Genomic DNA, 26246 nt, shown 5'->3' on the forward strand with positions numbered 1-26246 from the left:
CCTCCTCAGCCTCTCCTCATAATCCAAACCCCTCATCTCCGGTATCAACCTGGTGAACCTTCTCTGCACTCCCTCCAATGCCAATATATCCTTCCTCATATAAGGGGACCAATACTGCACACAGTATTCCAGCTGCGGCCTCACCAATGCCCTGTACAGGTGCATCAAGACATCCCTGCTTTTATATTCTATCCCCCTCGCGATATAGGCCAATCGGGGCTCCTCCGGGATTGGGTGGTGGGGGAGTGGTGTCCCCTGGGCATGGGCACCCTGGCAGTGCCAGCCTGTGCCCCCTTGCACTGCCCAAGGGGCAAAGTGCCCTTGCCCAGGTAGCACCTTGGCACTGCCCACTGGGGGTGGGGCCTATTGTGGTCAGGGCCGAGAGGGTGATCGGGGGAGGGGGGGGGTCACTCTGCAGACAGGATCAGTCAGTGCTGGAGGAAGGCCAGCGATTGGGGTGGTTTGGGGGGTGCTCTGCCAAGGGGAGTCTGCCCTTCTGGGGTTGGCAGGATCTGCCACTGCTGGGGTGGCGGGGGTGGGGGGGGGGGCTGGAAATTGCGGTGCTCTGGGCAGGGGAGGTGTTGGGGCTGGCCTGGGAGTGCTTCTGCGGGCCACGATCGAGGTGTGGGGGTGTCACAAGAGGCAGCACTGTAGGGGTCTCGGGCTGGCCAGCAATTGGGAGGCTGAACAGAGGCACGGAACTGACAGACTCTGCCGTGAATAGACCCCGCTCCCTGAGCTTTTAATGATGTTCATAATTGTGACCTCTGCAGTGCACAGAGTGTGGGAGATTCGAGTCTGAAATCCTACTGAAAAAACAATCACGAATTTTACACCATTTTTCCCGCCAATTCAGTACTTAGAACTTTTTTGGGAGAATCACCCCCACAGTGTGATACTTTAACTGATTCAAAATCCATCCACATATGTCACGTTAAAATCAGGCCTGTGGAAAATGTAAAGTATGAAAGGAAACCATTTGGCACATTGGATGGAATCTTAACGCCTACATCTGGTGCAACAGCGGGACTCTTTCCAGGTTTGGAATCAAATTCCTCTGTGCTTTGTGGTAGCTCCTTATCTGGGCAAACGAATTATCATTTCTCCTCCAGGCTCCCCAGCCAGCTATGGAAATAAGGAGGATGACATGGCCATTCTGCATGCTTCACCTGCACTTGGGTTTCTCAGGCTGTTGCATGCACAGGAATGGAGAAGAAACATAGCTGGGAAAGTTAGGACTACCCAGGCCTCCCATTCCTACTTGGAGGTCAACAAGGATATAAGGTGCTGCAATGAGGTGATCTTTCCCAACAATGGAAGGAAGAGGATAACCTTTTCAACAAAGCAGACATGGATGGAAAGAGCTAAAGAAGTCAGCACCTGAAGTATGATCCCTCCAACCTTGAGTCAATGCACCAAAAGGATGCATGACTTTAGGAGGGCATGACAAAGAGAAATAGTAGTTTCAGATGTCAAGCCCACATTCTGACATTCCCAGCATTCATCGGCCACAGCATGCTGCGCACACTGTCAATCCACCTTGCAACTGCATTCATTCCTCTCCCTGAACATCCCCACCTGAGCAGCCAACATGCAGCCTGTTGCCCTCTTGCATCCATGCCTCATAATCCCACTCTACAAATTGTATCCTTCTCTCTTTGTAGCACAAGCCATTACCAAAACCCTAACCTCTCTGCTTTGTCATCCTGTGGGTGAAAAGAGCATAACATTTGACAAGAGGCAAAGATGCAGTCTGGAGTGGGTGTAATGGATGGGGGGTAGGAGTGGGGGTGGGGGGTGGGAGTTGGCAGGGGCGGTGTTAGCCTCCGGTGACAGATACCTTATTGGCCATTGGCTGTGTATGCCATCTGATCCCTGAGTGGAAGTATTGTTTCAGGGGGTTGCAGATGTCAACAGAGATCTGTTGTGAAAGCCTGAGACTCAGGAAGCACTGGTACACTGATCTGTCAAGAGCATTGATCCTCAGCCTGTAGACCATGTGTGGTGGGTCATGCCTCCTTCCAGTTGACACTTGTTTTTATTCCATCTGCCATGCAGTTGAGGAGACAGCAGCTGGTTTTGCTGCTGGAGCAATTGGGGGTGCTGTATCTTCTGCCTTTGATCCTCAGCAGAGGTGGAGAAAAATATTGGGATAAAGGAGGCCAATAGAATGAGGACAAAAAGACCCCAAGTTTGTGGAACTTGACAACACAAAATTACCTTTATTTGGCCCATTTGAAATGACACTCATTGTCTTCCATACAGGTGAAAAGGTAGGACTGATAAGATAATGTCACCTGTGGAAATCCCACAGGTTCCACTTTGCTTTCTTCCACTGCAGTATATGGCCACTTGCAGCAGTTACACTGGCAGGACTGAACTTGATCCTGGCAAAAATGGGTCTTTTTTTTTTACATGGCATTTCCTCTCAGCATTGTGAGAATTTAAAATGAGATTTTTTTTTAAGCATTTTTGTTTTATATCCTGACCCCACTTGTTCTGGGGTTTAGTACTAAAATGGTATCCCTGAGTGCTCCATCTGAAAATGGCTTGGATAAATTACCCTGATTCTGATATTTTGGACTATCTCAGGATGCATCCAGGAGAAGGAACAAATTCCGCTGAAGCTACCGCTGAAATTTCCAGCAAAACCTTTTTTTTAATCCAGTGAATGGGAAGGTCTTGTTTTTATCATGTGAATCTTGCAAAATTATCAAGTTGCACAATGACATTTTGCCTGAAGTAGAGACATCATCAAATAGTTTTCCTTCAGTTTGTGAGATGTTCTCTGCAACTGCCATTATGCAGATGATCTTTGAAACCATAAGCACTTTAAACTGACAGTTTAATGCAAAGCTGATTTGAACAGGCTACAACGTGTCACAACCTGACTGAGATAAGAAAATTACATGGTACAAAATATTAAAACTAATAAAGTGTGTAAAGCAAGTGCTTTTCCAAACAAAATAACAAAATAAAATATAATATGAATAAAAATGAAAATGTTGACCAAATTCCCCTGAGTATAACATGTTAAAATGCATCATTACTGTCTGCACACTGAGAATTTTGTGACAGTATGACATATTTGATCTTCAATTTTATCAAACGTCATTGTAGTAAAATTAATTTATTGCATATGATTCTGTAAAAATCCTAATTGTTAAATTGATAATGTGGAACTTGAATATCATTACATTCATTGCACTAGATGGCAGTCAATTCCCCCTGTTACAAAACTGACAGAGTCATTACTCCCTGAGTTATATATATCTCAGTGTATCTTATAATATTCTATGATATGCTCATTTCAAATCACTGAGATATAAGCAAGATATCAAGCAAGGTTTTGATGAGAAAAGCCACGAGACCCGTCCATAGTATAAGAGGAATGAATCATAATGAAAGGCTGGAGTAATCTGGATTTTTAGAAACAAAAGTATATTTCAGTTAGTAAATAAATGACTGGGCTACTTTCTGTCAGATGTCCAACAATACCTGTCTGGACTTTGCTGACTGTTGGTTGGAAAGAAGGCCTTTCTACTCTGGTTCACCTGCTGCAATGAAAACTAAACTGTCCCAATCAAAATTGAGGGTATGAGAACTTGAAGACAGCATTGTAATTTGTTCAATTTGATATTCGCCCTCTGGCATCAAACACAGTAATGTTGCTTTAAAATACTGCAGGTATTTAAGGGAACATATTCAGTCTGTTACAAGACAAGTTGGATACTTTAAGGTGTTCTATGAAGCTTGCCTGACCTGTAACGTTTTATGTTGAATTTGGTTAGGATGAACATGAGAGGTTTCACTTTAGGTGTGATTCAACTGACCCACGAGAAGCTTTTATAAAAACAAAGTTTAATGAAGAACATTGTGATATGTATAGTAAGACAATTAGCAAGAACTTTTAACAATTACAAACACGAAACACAACAACCACGATAATGTATAATTATTAAGGAAATATCTCTAATGTGTTCCAACCAAAGCCAACATCCAATACACAATACCCTCCAAATCGACACAATGCAGCATAGGTTAATGCCCATTTGTTACAGGAATCCCGCCTCCTGGGTTAAGTGCTGAAAATCCTTTGTGAAGAAACTCAGAAGAGGTTGTAATCGAATTGCTTTCCCAAAACACAGCTTCTTGAAGGCAGAACCAAACAAAGAGAAAAAAAAAACAGGGAGCAAAAGAGACTGCTTCTTTGTTTGCTGCTAAACTGCTTCCCAAAACGAAACTGAAAGCCCAAAAGAAAAAACCCCTATCACCTGACGGCCACAAACTAAACTGATAGCCCTATCACCTGACTACACAGCTTAGCTCCACCCACAATGACATCGCTGAAGCTGTAAACTGCATGATTTAAAACAAAACTTTTCTTAAAGATACACTCACATGACAAGTCACATAAATTAGGCTTTCTTAGGAAATAGCGATTCAGGGAGTTCTCTAATGATTGGTCATGTACTAATGAGGCACTGCCAAATGTGCCCAGACAAAAATTGGAACTTCTGTGCCAATTCATGGATTTAAATTATTCAAATATACTTATAGCCTGATTATTTTACTCATTCTCTAAATCTGTTAGGGAGTGGCACTAGATGAATTTCTCATTCGGAGAACTGGCGCAGACACAATAGGCCAAATGACCTCCTTCTACAATCCTGTGATTCTGTTTAGCAATTCCTGATGTTGAGAGGGAGCATTCGATCCATGAGCATAACCAGTGGAGAAACCTCACGTTCTTGTTAGTAAACCAAACTCAGTCAGCAGTGAGATACTTTAATCCCAACTAGCAGACTGTCTTGTGGATAAAAGAATAAACTTAACTACCATTCAGAAATATAAAAAGTCACTCTTGATTTCATCTTGTTTTCCAGGGAGTGAAGGGAATAGATAGAGATACAGACAGACAACTGGTTTATTGAAAGCATGTACCAAATTATGGTGATGATGCAAGCAATACAAGTAATCATAATTCATAACATAGATATAGCCAATTATTAAAATAATAATCAAATGTAAAATTATAAAAAGGATTACACAATTATGAACATTTCTTTATACAAAGAATTACAATATGTTACAAAATGCAAGCCTTCTTAATTTACAGGATGAAAATGAAAGGTCCACTTCACTCTACATTTTGTATTAAAGTAAATAGATCATATGTTGTCAGGTTGAGTTCATTAAATACTTAATGATGTCAATGCTTGTTATGAGTTTTATGAAGTAGCAGATTAGGCTGTCCCATAGCCTATTCTATACCTTCATTGTGGAATGGTTACTTTTCCCCTTAATTTCATCACATATTTACTTTTGTGTGGTTGTGACAAAAGGTAGTGGCACTCGGATGTGGGATTCAAGAGTTTTCTTTAGCAAAGTCTAAACAGAACTTTTCCATCTTCCATCAAGAGAACACGCATTGTGTTGTTTAATTGTGTCATAGTAGCTTTGATACATGTTACCTAGGATCAGTTTCAGTGTTCATTTCTGAAGGTTTTCAAGCTTGTTCCCATGCTCTTTGGTATCTCCATCATTCCAAGCAGGTGCTGTGTATTCAACAATGGGTCTTGTGCAACTATTAAACAGCGAATAGATACATTTGAGATATGTTGTGATGCTTGAGAAAAAGTTGTATGTGACTTTGCTCTTTAGCATTTCATGCACTTGCTTATCCCAATTAAAATTACTTTGAATGTAAATTCCGAATAGTTTAATACATTCCTGTTGCACAATCCCAACATCATCGAGGGTGATGAGATGGAGATCAAGAGGATTGCATTTTTGGAGGGGTTCAGTCTTATGTGACTCACTGTTGCCCATTCACTCAGCAATGATTATCCCTTGAATGTGAGATGCACTACTTTGATTATGACACTCCTAGAGTCTGGTCATCCACATATTTATAAGCAATGGATAGGTATGGTGATATCAATATAGGTAATGTTTATGATGGCTCAAATATAATGGGGTAAAATTTGGTTCCTTGTGGGACAATAGTGTTATCCAACTGAAAGTACTTAATTTCCATCAAACTCATTGCTGTTGACTGTTGAGGAACTCCAAGATCCAGTGTATACATAAAAGCAAAATACTGTGGATGCTGGAATCTGAAACAAAACTGAAAATACTGGAAAATCTCAGCAGATCTGACAGCATCTGTGGAGAGAGAATAGAGCCAATGTTTCGAGTCTGGATGACCCTTTGTCAGAGCCATGAGCTTGAGGAATACTCTGGAGCTGTCTGACATAGCATACATGTTACAAGTAGGAATTCAAGTTTCATAGGGTCAGGTAATTCTGAATAGCTGAGGAAGCGTCTCCATATTTGATGTTGGTGGAGTAGTTCGATGGAAAGGGAGATGTAGTTGAGCATTTTCAAGTCTGTCCAAACTGATGGGTTGTAACTGCTTCAGAGTGGCAATCAGATTGGTAGATTGGTAGTGGTGGCCCAGCCAGAACTGTGGCTTGGTGGTGGGTGGGGGGGGTGGTGGTGGTGGTGATGGTGGTGTTCCAAAATGAGGGGAACTCTATGCAGGGATCGGTCTGGGCATTGAAGACAGTTACACAGAAATTAGAAGATGTTTTATGTCTTCTAACCTTTCCCTGAGTAACTATTAGTATAACCCTGGTGGAACCATCCAAAGCTAGCAATTTAAAATTGCTTTTTCAGATGATTCACAGCGCAGGGCAATTGCCCAGATGAAGTTAGCACTTGCAAATGCTCAACTACATGCTCATCTGGGAACGTCTGAGGGATTCTCTGACATATTAGGATTTCTCACAAATCCCAAACTGGGGAGCCCGGAAATCACAGCCTGATATTTTCTAAAACAAATATACAAAGGAAACATACTTTGAACAAAGGATACTCACCTATACTTGCTTTCCCTTTAAACACAATTAGAACAAAGATTGTGCAAGAACCACCACCAAACACATCTTCCACTCGCTCCCTGTCAGCATTTTGCAGAGACCATTCCCTCTGGGATACCCTAGTCTATTCCTCCATCACCCGCAACATCTCATCCCTTTCCCACGGCACTTTCCCATGCTATTGCAGAAGGTGCAACACCTGCCCCTTTACCCCTTCCCTGCTCACCACCCAAGGGCCTAAACACTTTTTTTCAGGTGAAGCAGTGCTTCATGTGCACCTTCAATCTGGTCTCTTGCATTCGTTGCTCCCAATGCGATCTAATTTACATTGGAGAGACTAAACGCAGACTGGATGAGTGCTTTGCAGAACACCTATGAGCTGTCCGCAAGTAGGACCCAGATCTTCCTGTCACTTGCCATTTCAACACACCACCACCCTGCTTTCTTGTCCACATGTCCGTCCTTGGCCTGTTGCAATGTTTCAGTGAAGCCCAATGCAAACTGGAGGAACAGCACCTAATCTTCTGATTAGGCACGTGACAACCTTCTGGACTTAATATTGAGTTCAACAACTTCAGGCTGTGAACTCTCTCCTCCACCATCACCCCATTTCCATCATTTTGCTTTTCATCTATTGATTCATTTTTGCATTCCCCCCTTCTATTATCCCATCTTTTTCCCCTTACCACTGTTTCTCATACCCACCCCACTAGGGCCATCTGCTACGTGTTCCAGATGGTCCTTTGGCACTCTACTTACCTTAGTTCTGTCATTAACACATTCTGACCTCTTAAAATGCCATTATGAGCACCCTTCTTAACCATGATCACCACGATTTACATTATTTTTGTCCTTTTGTCCATGACTTCTTTGTCACTCTCTCCCTTGTTTCCACTCATCGCTGGCCCTCTATCCAGCCCCCAGAGCTGCACACTCCTCCCCCACAAATGTTTAAATCTCATCCTTTTCCCAGTTGTCTTCAGCTCTGATGAAGAATCATCCAGATCCAAAATGTTGGCTCTGTTGTCTCTCCACAGGTGTTGTCAGGCCTGCTGAGGTTTTCCAGCATTTTCTGTTTCTGTTTTTATTTCAGATTCCAGCATCCACAGTAATTTGCTTTTAGCACATAAGAAGGAAACTGCATTTATATACTACCTTTCATAATATTAGAATATCCAGATGGCTTTGCATTCAATAAGATTTTTTTAATGCAGTGAGGAATTTTTGGGATGGTGGGTGCCGGGATAGTGCCCATATCGCCTGCCTCCCACAATCCTGCATCTCTTGCCAAATTGTGTGATCTCTTTTCCTGTAAGGGGAAAAGCATGGAGGTGGGATTGTTAGAGATGGCTTGTCTTCAGAGAATGAAGTGGATGACTCTGAGGCATTTTTTTCATTATTTTTTCATGGGAGATAGGAGTCACTGGCAAGGTCAACAGTTGTTTCCCATCCCTAATTGCCCTTGATCTAAGTGGGTTGTTAGGCCATTTCAGAGAGCAGTTAAGCGTCAACAGTGTTGCTAGAGTCATATGTAGGTCACACCAGCTAAGGAGAGCAGATTTCTTTTCCTAAAGGATTCTAGTGAACCAAATATATTTTTACAACAATGGTTTCATCACTGAGATGAGCTTTCAATTCCAGATTTTTTTAATTGAATTTTAAATTCCACTTTGTGCATGGACCCATGTCCCCAGAGCATGATCTGGGCCTCTGGGTTACCAGTCCGGTGACATTATAACTATGCATCCATCTCCCACTGCCCAGGCATTGGGTGTGGGAGGGCAGTAAGTTGAGTATCGTTGTGAGTGTTGGCTGCTCAGGCGGACATGTAAAGTGCCTGCAGGAATGGAATGAGTGGAGCTGCAAGGTGTGTTGGCCAGATGCATGCTTTTCAGGAGAGTGCTGTACACGTCAGAGGGTGGGGTTTGGCACCTGACAGTGTTACGACATTGACTTGTCCCTGAGGCCTTGGATCTTCTTGGTTCACGGTCTTCAAGGTTGAGGGGCTACACTATTGCATTTCTCTTCTGGGGCCATTTCTAACCATAGCTCACAGGAGAGCTCATTTCCCTGCAGCCCCTCAGCTTCTTCCATTAGTTTTCCAGGCAAGAGTAGGAAATCTTTGGGCCAGCCTTCCCAGATCTCCTGTCCAGTGCCGTGGGTGCTGCAACCCAAATAATCCAGGTTCCGGTGAGCTAAGCTGAAACATCCCATTAATTAGAAATCTTTTTCTTCAAAATGCCCACATCATTCCACCTGCCTTCCCTCCCTAGTTGGTCAGGAATCTTGGACATGGAATCTTCTGGTTTGCTCTGGCAAAGAGTAAATGGAAGGCCAACTACTTTGCAACCCGAAAATGATCCTGACATCCAAACATAGCTCAGGATGTAAGAATGAGCCCACAGTCTCTTCTTGTAATGTGGAGAAATGTCACAATCAGTTTGTGCACTGTAAAGTCCTGGAGAGACTGGAATATTTGCGTTGTTTAGTTGATGTGACATGATAAATGCCAGCGCACTGGATGCACTTCTCATATCAGATGTCACACTTTTATGGTTATTGGCCATATACCTATTTTTAAAATAATATCATACAAACCTCAATATTCACCTAGAACAGCAACTGGGTCTCAGTTTAATATGTCATCTGAAAGAGTGTACCTCCTGCACAGCAGCACTTCTTCAATACTGCACTGCAGTGACAAGCGGGATTACTTGTTCAAATCTCAGGAATGGTGCTTGAACACACAATATTCAGACTCAGAGACAAGAGTGTTCTCTCAGAGTCACAGCTGGCACCTATATATTTATATAATACAACACTGTTATGATATGAAAGAATTAACTATGGTTAAATATGAAAGGGAGCAGATGAATGGATGAGTATCTAATTCTTTTCCCTTATTCCTGGACATTTTACTGGTTTGCTGAATAATATCCTTGGGAAAATCTGAGGAAAACACAGTGTTCTTATGGAAACAAGTAACAGTACAGTTTGCTGCTACAGTACAATGTCATGTCATAAAACCAAAATTTCCACTCATTTGCACAAATGCGTGACAGTTCTTACATTTTCATTGTTGGATAGAATTCAAGAAGGAAATGGAGTCGGAGGTCAATTGCACAACACAGCTCCGGATTCATGTGCAGAGGGATCCATGGAACCTACCCAGTGGTGTGCACAACCTCATACAGGCTATTACAAGATTTGTAGAAGGTTCGTAACAAATGCTGACAATTTCTGAAATTCATTATGATGCTTATAAAAGATAACATTTTGGTGAAACCAGATGACTTCAAGCCTTAAAGCAAATACTTAGTTGAAAGGAAGCTTGTTTCAAAATATGTTGTTGCATCATCCAGTATAATTGGTCACTTTTACAGACTTCATTTCAGCTTTATTTAACTTCTGTTGCCATTAAATCTTTAAACATGTAACAGACATGATATGCTCATATAAGAAACATATAGAAGAAGCACCAATTACATGCATGTAAGGTAGTTTGATTTTTAACATTAAAAGTGTTGCTATTTAAAAATACTTTTTACATAAAATGTTATTTTTCTTCAGGTCACATTTTTCACTGTTGGCGCTGCAAACAGTATATCATAATATGCCATGCAAACTCCATAATTTAATTTTTAAACCTGATTGCATTGCTTATGACATCACTATGACATCACATCAAGAGGGAAATTTTATGATGACAAATAGATTGTCTTAAAATACAAGTATTAATTAGAAATATGGTAAAGTGACAGCAATTTGATAAGAATGATGGTGTTTGATGGAGATTTGTGTGATACCATTGATGCTAACAGTCTTCTGCTTTGCTTGCATAAATCTTAAATTGTGGCAAATATAATTAATCATGCCTTTAGATGAAACACAGGAATCTTGAAGTAGATAGCCAGAGTTATATACTTCCTCGTTCCAGCAGAAGGTACTCATGATAAAGAGGGAAGGAAAGTGAGGTGAGCAAGCAGTGTAGGAAAATAGAGCAACAGTATTCTCTGATGAGTTTGTAAATATTATTGTTGGCTATTGTGCATAATACCGACACAATATGGCTCATGCATTCTTTGGAACTCCTCGATCCTCTGATTATAAGGTGAAAGCTATAAAAATCTGATTCCAAACTAAATTTTCAAACTGAAAATTTAGCACTTTTTTTTCCACTTTCAAATTTAGAGATCATAGAAACCCTACAGTACCGAAAGAGGCCATTCGGCCCATCGAGTCTGCACCGACCACAATCCCACCCAGGCCCTACCCCCACATCCCTACGTATTTACCCACTAATCCCGCTAACCTACGCATCTCAGGACACTAAGGGCAATTTTTAGCATGGCCAATCAACCTAACCCGCACATCTTTGGACTGTGGGAGGAAACCGGAGCACCCGGAGGAAACCCACGCAGACATGAGGAAAATGTGAAAACTCCACACAGACAGTGACCCAAGCCGGGAATCGAACCCAGGTCCCTGGAACTGTGAAGCAGCAGTGCTAACCACTGTGCTACCATGCTGCCCTTTAATACATAACTGATGATCTATTGATTAACATAAATAATTCCCTGAAAAACAACATTTAATTGGTAGAATAGAATAAGGAAATAAGCAGTTTTCAACTGATGTCTCATTTTTTAGATTTGTATATCTTTTTGAAGAAGATTACTCCCCAGGATGATTTACTCTCAAAAACTGTGATAGAAGTTGGTCTAAGTCAGATTTAGTGCCAGCAGGGAATGAATTGTACACCCGCACATGGAAGTCTGAGGGTCATGAGGAATTACTTCTTGAATCTGATTGTAATAACAGCATTGAGTTGCAGGTTTACTCAATTTTGGCTAGCTTGGATGTTGGACCATCCCGCAGGTACATTTAAGGGAGCCAATGGGAGCAGTGGGGGAGTGGTGAGGACAGATAGGCAGCACTCTTTAATTTTGCTCTGGAGTAACATGTCTGCTCTCACTGGTTTTACATCAGGGTAAATAAAAAAAAGCTTACTTTGTTTCTGTGGCATTAAGCAGTTCTGTTTAGGACTTCTGGCCAAGTTGCCACAGAGCTGGAAAAAATGAATTTGAGCATCAAGAATGTAGCAGAAGTGTTTTAGTACAAGCAAAGTACCAGTTAAATGGGGTCAGTGTTACTTTTGGACAGACAATGGGTAAATCTAAAAACAAGTAGGCACAGTATGAAGGCAGCTGTGCCACCAGTGTAAGGCCCGTGCTCCGTATCCCTTGATGTCCTTATCCAAACAAAAAATGATTTCAGTCTTCAAAATTTGAATTGTGCCTAGAGACTTTTGGAGGAGTGATTTTGAGATTTTCAACAACACCCATGTGAAAAAGTGCTTCCAAATGTCACTCCCAAATGGCCTAGCTTTAGTTTTAAGATTATGCCATCTTGTTCTGGATTCTCCCGCCAGAGAAAATAGTTTCCCTGTTTCACCCTGTTGAATCTCTTTCACTTTAAAAATCTCAATAAGATTGCCCTTAACTTTCTGAGTTAAAGTGAATACAAGTCAAATTTATGCAATCTGTGCATGCAGATGATGTCTATATCCTAAAATGAAGAACTGTTTCCTGTCATTTGGCATGTTAGCTGGCACAAATATTCACAAAACATGAATAAAACTGAAAAGCTTGCATAAATATTTTTTCTTCTAATTGTGCATGTCACTATATTTATAATATATTATTTTCTATGCAAGGTGCCTGACAGCTATCTACTGAGAGGCTAGCTTTGGTAACTTGAAAAATGTAGTCAATGCTAATGATGTGCCATTTTAATTGAGGAAAATATGTTCAGTCACTAGTGATCTAATAGCTGTAATGTACGCTGTGTATTTAAGTGTATCTCGGGGATGGAAAAGGAAAGCATTTGATTCCTGTAGTCTCATGGGGCATGAGTTACTCTAGCAGTATAACAATGGTGTATGTGACCCATCTACAATTTAGTGGAAATCCCCTTGTTCACACAATAGCTAGTTTGAAGTTTGCAGTTTTAATTACTTGAATTTAAATTTTAGATGGATTGGTTTTCCCTTGTGATTTACACCATCTAGTTGAAGCTTATGAAGATATTTTTGATTTCCGTCTGCAATTAATAAATATTCCACTATAAGATGTTTATAAGATGTTTATAATCTGTCTTTATTTGAACTGAAATTTCTGAATTAAAATTCAAAGAATAGCACATACTCTAGGGCCGGAACTCTACCACCTCCCCCGCCACGGAATCGGCGCGGGCGAGGGTCCAACAATGGAAGTCTCAGTTGACCTCGGGCGGGAACTTTTGGTCTTGCCCGAGCAAGGTCGTAAAATCCCACCTCATTAGTCTGCCTTGTACCAAAATCATACTTTTACAATGTGCAGTACCTTTGATCTTGGATGAAACGTATCTGAAATGACCCTACCTTTTCAAAGAGAATCCATAAAAGTCAAAAGCATGAAATGAATTTGCCTTTTTTGGTTGTAGAATGCGTTTTCAACCAAACATTAGGGAATGTTATAATATCCTAGGCTCAGTCCCTGGTCTGGTCTGAATTAGCTGATATTAAATGAGGTGGCAGGAGTGAAGATACAACTAGTCTCAGCACCCCTGAGCAAGGGAAGGGAGAGTTAAATACAATTACTCATTGTCACAGTTCAGTGATGTGAGGTGGAAAATATATGGGCGGGATATCTTCACCCCACTGCGCTGATTGAGTAGCGTAGCGGGGTGGGAAATATGAGCAAGAGGCAAAAAATCGGGCTCGCGGCTGATTTCTCGCCTCTCCTAATCTTGTTGGCCCCGTTCTGCCAGTGAAATCAGGGCGTAAGGCTGATTTAAGTGTTTATGACATGCGATGGGAACCAGATGTGATGCCCTCGCTGATGGAACCGGAGGCAATTGAAGCACCCCGGGAGGTTGGGGGCAAGAGGAGTGCCGCTTGGGCAGTGCCAGCCTAGCACTACCCACTGTGCACCAGTACCATCTCTTACTTGTTAAAGAGCTGGCTAGAAGAGCTATCCAGCCTCATCTCACCTTCCAGGTTTTGACTGTAACCCCTAGGTTATGGCACCTCAAGTACACCCAATAGGCTAGAGTCTCTGCTCGCCAGGAAGCCGGTTGCTGAGCATTCTCCCAGTGTTTTGTAAATGCAATTAGGGTTTTTGCATCTACATTCTTTCACACACTGAGGTCCAGGCTCCCAACACCCTCTGGGTTTAAAGGTTACTTGACAACTTCCCCCAATCCTTCTACCAATTACTTTAAATCAATGTCCCATAAACCTCACTGCTAATAGAAATAGGTCCTTTCCAATCTTATCAAGTTTGCACCTCAATTAAATCTCCCCACAGCCTCCCCTTTTCCAAAGACAACAACCCAGCCTATCCAACCATTCCTTACAGCTATAATTTTCCACTCGTGCCAATGTTTTTTTATACTCGCTCTGCCCCCTCAGATGTGATCACATCTTTTCACGTCTTTCCTTTTTTTTGTTCTTTCATGGGATGTGAACAGTCCTTGTAAAACCAGCTTTGGTGCCCATCCTCAGGTGCCTTTGAGAAAATGGTGGTGAACTTTTTTTTGAACCTCTGGAGTCTCTCTGGTGTAGGTACACCCACATTGCTGTTAGGAAGGGAGTTTCAAAATTTTGACCCAGTGACAGTGAAGAGGAATGTGATATCGTTCCATGTCAGGGCCGTGTGTGGCTTCTTGCGGCGGGGTGGGTTTGGGGGTGGGCGGGGGGGTGGGGTGGGGGGGGGGGGGTGGGTGCAGTTGTGTGCTTACAGATGATAGTGAACCTATGCATCCCCTACACTTTTCCTTCTTGGGAGGTTCTGTCGAAAGAGACTTGGTGAATTGCTGCAGTGCATTTTATATATAGTGCTGTCACTTTGCATTGGCGGTGGAGGGAGTGAATGTTTCAGGGGTGCTAATCAGAAGGCTGCTTTGCCCTGGACAGTATTGGCCTTTTTGCTTGTTGGAGCCACACTTATCCAGGCAAGTGAAGAGTACTCCATTACATTACTGACTTGTGCCTTGTAGACAGTGGAAAGATTTTGGGGAGTCAGAGGGAACTATCTGCTGCTGAATTCCCAGTGTCTCTGACTTGCTCTTGTAGCCCCATAATGCAGTGTGGTTCGATAATGCGGTGACCGGAACTGTATGCAGTACCTCAGTTGCAGTCAAACTGATGCTTAAACCATTATCTTGCATAACCTCCCTGTTTTTATAAAATAGACATTGATCAACAATTGAAAGTATCTCACTAGCCTTTTTGACCACCTTTTCTACTTGTTTTATCTTCAAGGTTACTTCAAGGTACCTCAGTGCCTCTAATCTTCTCAGAATCTTAGCATTCATCATTGTTATGGTTCAGGTCAGACACTCCAAAGTATTTTATGGAGCCCACCTGGATCATAAGTTTTGCATCTTGAGTTTGACTGTGATAAGCATGATAGGTTTCACTTCAAGTATGATTCAAATGACCCACTAGGGAGCTTTTATCAAACAGAGTTTATTTACGAATATAGTTAACATGTATAGTAAGAATTTTAGCAATAACTTCTATCAATTACAAACAACCATGATAATGTATAACCCTTAACAAATATAGGAGCTGTCCCAATCAAACCGATCCCATAACAAGACCCTTCGAACAGCTTTAATACAGCATAGACTAATGCTCATGTGATACTGGAATTGAGTCCTTTGGATGAAGTCTGCAGTTCTCTGGTTGGACTCAGAATAGTTTGAAGTCAGAACAGCTTCCCAAAACACCAGGAACTCTGGGAAAGCCGCCAACAGCAGATTCCCCCTTTCAAAAAGACAAGACCTTGCTTTCAGATAACCAGCAGAATTTCCAAATAAAACAGGGAGAGAGAAACCCTTATTTTCAGCTTGCTGTTCCTTCTAAAAAAAAACTCAAACCTGCAGCTCAGAACTGAAAATGAAAGAGCTCCTGTCACCTGACCTGCCAATCAGTTTCTCTCCTAATAATGCAGAGCTATAGAAGATCCCACAGCAAAAATAAACAAACCCCCATTTTAAGCAGCAATAAAAGGACAATTCCAGACAAGCTGGTGCCATAATGACATCAGCTAAGGCTGTGAGCTGACAAAACACTGAAGCTGAGAGAGCTGCAGAGATCATGATCTTTCTTAAAGGTACACTAACATCACATCATGTAATCACTTGCTTTATTGGCTCTACCCAAATGCATTACTGCTCACTTCTCTGGACTGAATTCCATTTCCCCTTTTTCTGCTATCTGACAAGGCCAGTGATATCTTGCTGTAGTCTGTAGGCTTCTTCCTTGCGATCAATCCACATGACCAATTTTTGTATCATCTGCAACTTCTTAATCGTACTTCCTATTTTTAAGTTTAAGTCATCCATTTAAACTATGCAGTATGAATAACAAGAGATTTGTGGCCCTGTGGAACACCACATGAAACATCCTTCCTCTCACAAATGCACCATCGACCATAACCTTTTGCTTCCTCAAAAAATTCAATCAAGTTATTTTGCAAGTCAATGTTAACTGTTCTTGATTAATCCTTTCTAAGTGATGATTTATGCAGTGTCTCAAATTTATACCAATTTGCCCATCACTTCTCTCTTTCTCTTTGACAGTCTGGGTTTGATGGGTTCTGCGATGGCTAATGAGTTCAATGCATGATCAAAAGTCTCTGCCACATGTAGGACTGGGTGGTGCTTGAATAGATGGGTAGTTTGGAGATTTGTGCACTCCCTCCAATTCCACGGCTTTGCCTCTGCATGTTCCCGATGAAGCCTCTTGATGTGTTTGGTACCTTCCCGGGTGAGCCTTCTCTATTTTGGTTTGTCAAAAACCTGGTTTCCCGTGAATCAACAAGGTCATTTGACCTCTTCAGGGATACTTTGAGGACACCCCTAAACTATTTCCTCTGTCTTCCTGGGTGTTTCCTGCAACAGTGGGTTTCTGAGTGAAGCCATTGCTTCAGATGTGCAACCTATCCTGCCCAGCAGAGCTGGGTTAACTCAGTGCTTAGCTCATCAACACTGGGCAAGTTGGTTTGTGGGAGGATGCTGCTGTTGCACTGTCTTTCTTGCCAACAGGTTTGGAGGATTTACTAAGGCACTGCTGGTTGTACTTCTCCAGTGCTTTGAGGAGTGCAGTGATCACTGCTGCCTGCTAAACCATGACCTCAGTCAATTTGCTGTGTTAAACCTGTTGCAATATAACAGACAGTTTAGGGTTGTAGTGGTCTGCAACTGTACCTACCAATTCGTCAAAAGATTTTGAATCCAGGGCTGCCGGGTAGGATAAATTGTTTATCAAAGTTGGGGCCCCACAGGCGGTCATGAGGATGACTCTTTTGCCATTCGTCCCCTTTTGTCCTGTTCACCCAGAAGAAATATCTCATTCTTTTGGCATACTGAGGCCAATCCTCTGCACTGGCATCATAAATTTCCTGTTTCCCAAACACTGCCATTTTCAATATCTCCCCCGTCACTGTTGAAAGGCAAAGCTGCCCAAAACTTCCTGTTCCTCACTGCTGATGTGATGACTCAGGAAGGCGGACTGAAAAGGAACATCGTTTATTTACAGAATGCAAAGTAAAATCATTACCATGGTGTACACACACTAGTTCCTACTTGGAACTACAATAATGGCTCAGGAAATGAGTTCCAGCTGCCTGTTACCAGGGGAACTCATACTCAAGGAGCCCTATAGGGGGGTCAGTCAGTGGTTTCCCCTGGGCCTTGTGGGGCTCTCAGTCTCACTCCCTGGTGCTTGCATCCCTATGAACTCTGGCCAATATCCTGCTGGTCAAGATCTGAACTTCAGATCTGGTTTCCTTATCTCTCGGCTCTTCGATTCCATTATTCTAATCTTTATAATATTTCGCATAAAATGTTATCATTAAATTGTCAGTAAAATGTTATCAGTAACTGGAATGAAAGCAATGAAAATAAATGTATTAAATATTTTCATTGCTGTCATATTTTAAAAATCAATGACGCTGAGTTTGATCATGCTTGTATTTTAGAAAGGAATTTACATAATTTGAAAATCAGCAACATTGAGTGCAATTAAATTCCATTTAATGAAGAAACTAACATTTGATGTATTTCTGCAGGAGTGAATGTCACTAGAAATCAATTAAGTTATTTCCCAGAAGAAAATTGCTTAATCAATGGATTTTCTGATTTTAACATGATGAGGGTGATTCTCCCAACCCGCTTCTCTGCTTTTGAAGTGCAGCAAACAGGGGGAATAGAGCGGAGGGCGTTTTGCGGGCTACCTGCTGAGCGTCACGGCCCCCGCGCATTTCTGGCAGCCGAATTTCTGGCGCCGTCAACTCCATGCCAGAAATCAGCGCGGAGCTGCATGATTTATGCAAATATTCATTTGCATACAATTTTAATATCATAGCGGCCCCAGGAAATCTCCAGGCCTGCTAACCTCTTCCGTGCCCCCCACCCCCCCCCCCCACCCCCCGCTAACGGGACACGTTGAGGCGGGCTGTGGGGGAGGTGGGATCGAGGCTGGCCCAGGCGTGTTCGAGGGGCCAGCAATTAGGTCTTGGGGGGTGAGAGGGCTGGCCAGCGATGCGGAGTCATGGGGCTGGCCAGCGATGCGGGGTCACGGGGCTGGCCAGCGATGTGGGGTCGTGGGGCTGGCCAGTGATGTGGGATTGTGGGGCTGGCCAGCAATGTGGGGTCACGGGGCTGGCCAGCGATGCGGGGTCGCGGGGCTGGCCAGCAATCGGAAGGCTGGCAGTGCGGGGCCGATAGATCGGCGCATGCGCAGTGGCCCGCTCAGTACTCTGCTGCCGGCCTCTCCAGCGGGCCCACTGATTTTCACTTTGATTCATGCTGAGGCACTCTGTGATGGGAGACTGTGGGAAATGCATTTTGAAACTCTCGCTGAAAAAACCAGTGAGATTTACTCCAGTTTTTACGTGAATTCGACACTTAGAATTTTTTGGGAGATTCACCCCTGATATCTGCAGCTTTAGCAGAATGCCTCTAGGGGTGAGGGATTTCAGCTGCATTGTCAGGCTGAAGAAGCTGGGGTTTTCTTCTTGGAGTAAAGGGTGACTTAATAAGGGTATACAAGATAGGTTTAGAGAAATCAGTCAAAGAAAAGCTATTTCGTCAGTTGATAAGATTTTGGGCAAGAGATACAGGGGGAATGTGAGGAAGAAGTGTTTTATGCAGTGAGTGCTAATGGCCGAATGAACTTGCAGTCTATGTGGGCAGTCGAAACAGAGAATATCGCTGGTTTCAAAAGGAAATTGGATGGCACTTGAGGTACGTAGATTTTCTGGGTTATTGGAATAAATTGGGAAATGGGATTTATTGGATTGCCCTACAGAGAGACAGCCTAGACTTGGCCGAATGGTTTCCCCTGTGCCATTATGACTATGATTGTAAAATGTATGCATTTGCTGTTACACTGTGCGGTAATGTATGAAGACTGTAGAATTTATTTGCAACTCCACTCTTAATTTTTTTCAGAGGTGAAGATGCGAGTATTCTTGGCTCTCCTTGAAGACACAGGTAATCCAGAGCTCCTTAAATTGAAACAAGTTATTTGAGAGATGGTATGCATCTTACTAGGGTAATACGGAGCATGCATTCAGCTGCAAATAGTCCATGGTGTTTTTACATGTGTTGAAGCTAAGTAATAGCCTGTTGGTATCAAAGTAGTTTGATGCCCCTTCATTCTGAATGGGGATCAGACTTGCAGAATGTACCGGCCTGAGTCTAACACTAGCTTTATTTACGAATCCCTTGTAGCCTAGTCCCATGCTGGGATGCAGGGGTGAATTTAGACCACTCAAAGTTGTTTATTTTTAATAAAAATTATAGCCCTTCTGTTAGATTACTGAAATATTACCTTAATTGAATAAACTTCTGGGATTTACAGATAAATTAATTCTTTCTTGTCATTCTTTGGAAATTTACTTATACAAACAGAAATAGAATGGATCACTGAGAATCAAAGTAACAGTAATAATAATAATCTTATTGCCAATTGTGCTGCAGCTGCTGCATCAACATACAAGCCACAGTGGTACAGTAACGCGGAATAGTTGGGAGTGTTATTGTTGCTTTGACATTATATTGAATTATGATAAATGAGGAGGTGGTCTCGTTTTGCTCATGCTTGACATTGGCAATTCTTGTAAAGCCATCTTTTAAAATCTCCATCACAAAAAGATTCTCTGTGTTCCACTGAACCCTGCTTCATAACTACCACATTCTACTAAAGAACCGACAGGGGAATCCATTGATTAATGTAAGGGAGTAAGTACATTCTGAGGAGGCATGGGCATAGCTCCACTTGAAGAGAATACAGATGGGAGCTTGTGCTGCAGTGTTTCGAAATATGGCTCCCTTAAAGACAACACATTGATTTGATAACAGCAGTATAGTTCACTTCTGCTCTCACTAATTCAGCTACCAGTCGCAATATAAAAAGGCTCTTCATTCCTCACCGAGGAATGAATATATATTGCTATATTTGCTAAAGCGATGAACCAACGTATTACATTTTAACTGATTTTTTTGAAGTAGAGCTTACTATGTTTTCAATTATTGTGAAGCTTTTTGTTCAGTAATGATTCATCAGATCACAGAATGCCATGAAAAACCCTTGTGTTCTTGGCCCCTTGAATAGTTACAGTAATTCAATCTTCCTACCTGATTTTTCCCCCCATAAATTTTTTGTGAAAGTGAAGGAATGATCCTGGAAGGGAAGAAGAGGGTGATCTCATTTCCCCTGCAATGTGAAACCAGCCAATTCACACAGTAACAATAAATAATGGCCAGGACAGTGGGAGAGTGCTTCTTCTGATCTGTGTTCTACATTAGCTATGACAACAGGAGTGAGCAAAATTGTATTTTTTTTATTGTTATTGTTCTCAGTTACAATGTATTACATAGTAATACATATGTTATTGGTGTTTAGTACAGTATATGTGGTGCAGTTAATATAACAGATATAGACTTAGAAGGAGTGGATGTTATGCTGTGATTTACAGGTGTCCCATGGAGCTGATTCTGATGAATAGTATTTTTACACCGCTGTAGTTGTCTTTTGCAGCAATACATATTTGATATTCTTGGCTTTGCCACTGTATTTTTGTGAACCTGTGGTGGGTTGGTGCTTATTTCTCTGACACTGTCTTCATACTGTGAGTGGACACATATAAAGGCAAATTTAAGCACGAGTAAGAGAGGAATATGAAAGTAAGCAAAAATCGAGAACTACAACAGACATGAAAGAGTGAGAAGAAGGTAGATGGACAAAATTACCAAAAGGACAGAACAGCTATAATGGGACATTAGCACTCACAAATGAGACTCGGAGAGAATGAAAGCATCACGGAAAGAAACAGCACAATAGAAAGGAAGGGAAAAAACAGCAACGAGAAATAAAAGAAAAAGAAACACAAATATCAGGAAGGAAGATCCAAACAACAGCAAGGAAAGCAAAGGGTTATATGACTGAACTAATTTGAGTTGTCTGTTTGTTATAGCATTGTAGCCTAACTTTAGGTTTAAAATTCTTTATTTATGGAGGCAAAAATAATAAAAGTAGGCATGCTTTTTCATTGTTGGGATGCTTTCTCCTTGTTATATATTGAGGAAATCATCAGGGAAACTGGTTGCAAATACTACAAAAACAATAGTGAAAAGAATGGGATTTTTAATGAAAGTGTGACCAAACTACAGTGTTGATAATGTACTTGTCGTACTTGTCACGTCAGAGAAGTGTAAAATCTGAAGTGACGTGGCGTGAGCCCACAGGTTCCCTCATGTCAATGCAGTGCCTGCACACACAAATACAGAAACATTATAATTTCCAAGCAGCAGGATAAAGAGCCCTCTACTGAACAATATTCCTGAGCAACTAGGCAGAACTGAATACAATCTTCAGAATGCATGCAACCTGTTGTGGTCTGTAATATGTGCATTGTCTTTTGCTAATACAAGATAAGAACTAATTCAGTTAGTTATTTTAATACACGATCTTTAATCTAGTGTCCTCAGCATTCTAATTATGGTGGCAAACAGATAGTCGTCTGAATTCCTGTATTGCACATAACAAAATCAGAATTAATGTCAGAAACTTTACAGAGGATAAAAGCTGAAAATAAACAGGGTTGCAATCTTTTGTAAAAGCAAATAAATTAGACTTGTAGGACACGTTACTATTTATAGGATTGTGAAGAGTCACAATTCCAAGATTTATTCTTCAGACCTGATTCAAGGACAACATCAGAGCGAATTCTTACATCACCTTATTGTTTCTTATTTAGCCAGTAAGACTTGGATCTGGCAGAAATAGATATAGCTTGAAGATAAAAGAAATTAAGAGATAAGAGTAAATATCTGACCACAAAAAGGAATAAGGGGTGATATAAACAGTCAGGGATCAGATGAAGTAATAGATCATATGTATAAAATGTCTGTTAAAATGTGATGAATGATTAATAAAAACAAATTAAATTGCTTACAATGTAATATCTAGAGCATCTGAAAGAAAATGAGAGACCTGGAGGCAATAAATCGCAGAGAGGAATGAGATATAGTCGTCATAGCTGAAACATGGCTGCATAAAGAACGAGATTGGCAATTGGATGTTGCAGGTTCTAACATATTAAGAAATGACAGTGGAAGAAGAAGGCATGGTGGGGTAAATGTACCATTTAGAGATTACAAAATGGCTCTTGGAGAAAAGACATAACTAGCATTGATATAGAAACAATCCATATCGATTGAGATAATGGATAAGAAGGAATTGGTCATGCTAATAGGACTGTACTTCAGACCACTTAATAGTGGACAAGAAATGAAATGAGAACTATGTAGGCAAATCTATGGAAATGGAATAGACGTAGAATAATAAATATTTTTGTTTTGTACTCATCAGGACAAAACTGAAAGGCTTTGGAAACATGCCTCTCTTCAGTAATATTCAAGTTTTATACCACCAAGTGACTGTTAGAATCATAATCATTCGAGATTCCAATTTTCTCCAAATAAACTGGCAAGAAAGAAAAAGTGAAATGTCTAATGAGGGTAGAAATGCAAAGCGATTGGGGTTACAAATACGCAGATCATTAAAAACAGCAAAGCAAGTTAACAAAGTTAAAAGAAGTACAAAGCACCGGAGTTCATCTCTCAAAGAATAAAATTCAAAATCACAGAAATGTTAAATTTGTGTAGAATATAAACAAGAGGTAATAGAAAGGAATGCGTTCAAGGATACTGAGGGAAGTAAAGTGGACATTGTGGGTATACTGGCCTTAATCTTCCAATCCTCCTTCAATATGTGGGTGGCATCAAAGGATTAAAAAAATTGCAAATATTACACCTTTGTTCAAAAAAGGGGGCGAGGATATATTCACCCACTTATAGGACAGTTCGTTTAGCGTTGGTGGTTCAAATATTTTGAGAATTGATCATCCAGGACACATTTATGACAATTACTTGGACACATTTGAATTAAATTAAGGAAAGCCAGCACAGATTTGTTAAAAGTAATTGGTTTTTAGCTAACCTGATTGAAGTAACAGGGTGATCTGGGTAGTGCGGTTGACGTGATGTAAAGGGCATTTTAATAATGCTCCACAGACCAGGCTTGCAAGCACAGCTGAGGACCATGCAATGAAAGGGACAAAGGCAGCATGGATAGAAAATTGGCTGAGTGGCAGGAAACACAGGGTAGTGGTGAACAGTGTTTTTTCAGATAAGTGGAAAACATATAATGGGATTCCCCAGGGATCAGTACCAGGACCCTATTTTCCTTGATCTATATTATTGACATGGGTGTAAATGGCATAATTTGAAAATTTGTAAATGATATATAACTTGGAGAACTTTTTCACTGTGAGGTGGATAGTGATAGACTTCAAGGGGACATGGCTAGTGGAACGGGCACACATGTGGCAGATGAAATTTAATGCCGGAAATTGTGAAGTGTTTTTTTGTAGGAAGAACGAGGAGAGGAAATATAAAATAAAGGGCACAATTCTAAAGGGGTTATAAGAGCAGTGGGACCTAGGGGTATGTGTACATAAATCGTTAAAGGTGGTGAGCAAGTTGAGAAAATGGATAAGAAGGCTTATGTGATCCTGAGCTTTATCAGTAGAGTACAACATTATGGAGATTATGCAGAATCTTATTAAAAACTGATTTGATCTCAACTCAACAGAATTGTATCCAATTCTGGGCATCACACTTTAAGAAGGATTTGAAGGGTTTGGAGATTGTTCAGAAAGGAGGAACAAGAATGGCTGCAGAGATGAGGGATTTCAGTTATGTGGATAGATTAGAGAAGCTTGGGTGTCCTGAGAAAAGAGAGGTTGAGAGAAGATTTGATGGAGGTGATCTAAACCATGAAAAGTGTGAGCAGGGTAGGTAGACAGAAGCTGTCTCCATTGGCCAAAGGGTCAAAGCTAGAGCATATTGATTTAAGGTGATTGGCGAGCTGATTTGCTTTTGCAGAGAATTGGCAAAAGCATGATTGATGCATGCTGAATGGCTTCATTTTGTGTGGTAATTTAGTTAGAACATAAGAAATAGGAGCAGGAGTAGGCCATCTACCCCTCGAGCCTGCCCCGCCATTCAATAAGATCATGGCTGATCTGAAGTGGATCAGTTCCACTTACCCGCCTGATCCCCATAACCCCTAATTCCCTTACCGATCAGGAATCCATCTATCCGTGATTTAAACATATTCAACGAGGTAGCCTCCACCACTTCAGTGGGCAGAGAATTCCAGAGATTCACCACCCTCTGAGAGAAGAAGTTCCTCCTCAACTCTGTCCTAAACTGACCCCCCTTTATTTTGAGGCTGTGCCCTCTAGCTCCAGCTTCCTTTCTAAGTGGAAAGAATCTCTCCACCTCTACCCTATCCAGCCCCTTCATTATCTTATAGGTCTCTATAAGATCCCCCCTCAGCCTTCTAAATTCCAACGAGTACAAACCCAATCTGCTCAGTCTCTCCTCATAATCAACACCCCTCATCTCTGGTATCAACCTGGTGAACCTTCTCTGCACTCCCTCCAAGGCCAGTATATCCTTCCGCAAATAAGGGGACCAATACTACACACAGTATTCCAGCTGTGGCCTAACCAATGCCCTGTACAGATGCAGCAAGCCATCCCTGCTTTTATATTCTAACCCCCTTGCGATATAGGCCAACATCCCATTTGCCTTCTTGATCACCTGGGTTTTTGCGTCTCATGCACAAGGACCCCCAGGTCCCTTTGCACAGTAGCATGTTGTAATTTTTTTCCATTTAGATAATAATCCAATTTGCTATTATTTCCTCCAAAGTGAATAACCTCGCATTTGTCAACGTTATACTCCATCTGCCAGATCCTCGCCCACTCACTCAGCCTGTCCAAATCTCTCTGCAGACCTTCTACGCCCTCCACACGATTCACTTTTCCACTTATCTTTGTGTCGTCTGCAAACTTTGTTACCCTACACTCAGTCCCCTCCTCCAGCTCGTCTATATAAATGGTAAATAGTTGAGGCCCCAGTACCGATCCCTGCGGCACGCCACTAGTTGCCATCCGCCAAAGAAAAGCACCCATTTAGTCCGACTCTCTGCTTCTTGTCGGATAGCCAATCCCCAATCCACACTAACACCCTACCCCCAACTCCGTGTGACCCAATCTTCTTCAGCAACCTTTTGTGAGGCACCTTATCAAAGGCCTTTTGAAAATCCAAAAACACCGCATCCACTGGTTCCCCTCCGTCAACCGCACTAGTCACATCTTCATAAAAATCCAACAAGTTCGTCAAGCACGACTTTCCCCTCATGAATCCATGCTGCGTCTGCTTAATCGAACCATTCTTATCCAGATGGCCCGCTATTTCTTCTTTAATGATGGATTCCAGCATTTTCCCAACTACAGACGTTAAGCTAACCGGCCTGTAGTTACCCGTCTTTTGTCTATTTCCTTTTTTAAACAGTGGCGTAACATTAGCCGTTTTCCAATCCGCCAGCACTACCCCAGAATCCAACTAATTTCGATAAATAACCACTAACGGTGGTTATTTATCAAAGCTAGTGGTTCAATAACCATTGAACCACTAAGTTCAATGATCTTCGTATAACTTTGCACCAAAAACATCCTTGGATAGTCTGGAACTGTCTCAATATATTATAAAATCATAATATCATTTGGTTTAAAAGTTATATTATGCTTAATGATTTCCCATCTATTTTAGACTTAATTTCTTTATCAAGCATCATAGTTGGCTAGCATAAATTTGTTAGTTTGCAAGTTATCTTGCTTTCAGCAATAAAATTGTGTTACTTCATCTTTATTATTTTTTTCTTTCCTTTTG

General features: G+C 41.5%; 1 protein-coding gene across 1 annotated transcript in view; it reads left to right on the forward strand.

Moving 5' to 3' along the window:
- The window catches only part of prex2 (phosphatidylinositol-3,4,5-trisphosphate-dependent Rac exchange factor 2), a 416168-nt gene that overhangs the window by 287432 nt on the left and 102490 nt on the right, over nucleotides 1-26246 (forward strand). Inside the window, exons 30-31 of the mRNA XM_078217095.1 lie at nucleotides 9972-10100; nucleotides 19389-19430. Coding sequence (XP_078073221.1) covers nucleotides 9972-10100; nucleotides 19389-19430 — 171 coding nt within the window. The remainder of the gene's footprint in view (nucleotides 1-9971; nucleotides 10101-19388; nucleotides 19431-26246) is intronic.

This window comes from Mustelus asterias, chromosome 7 (assembly GCF_964213995.1).
Source record: "Mustelus asterias chromosome 7, sMusAst1.hap1.1, whole genome shotgun sequence".
Lineage (NCBI taxonomy): Eukaryota > Metazoa > Chordata > Chondrichthyes > Carcharhiniformes > Triakidae > Mustelus > Mustelus asterias.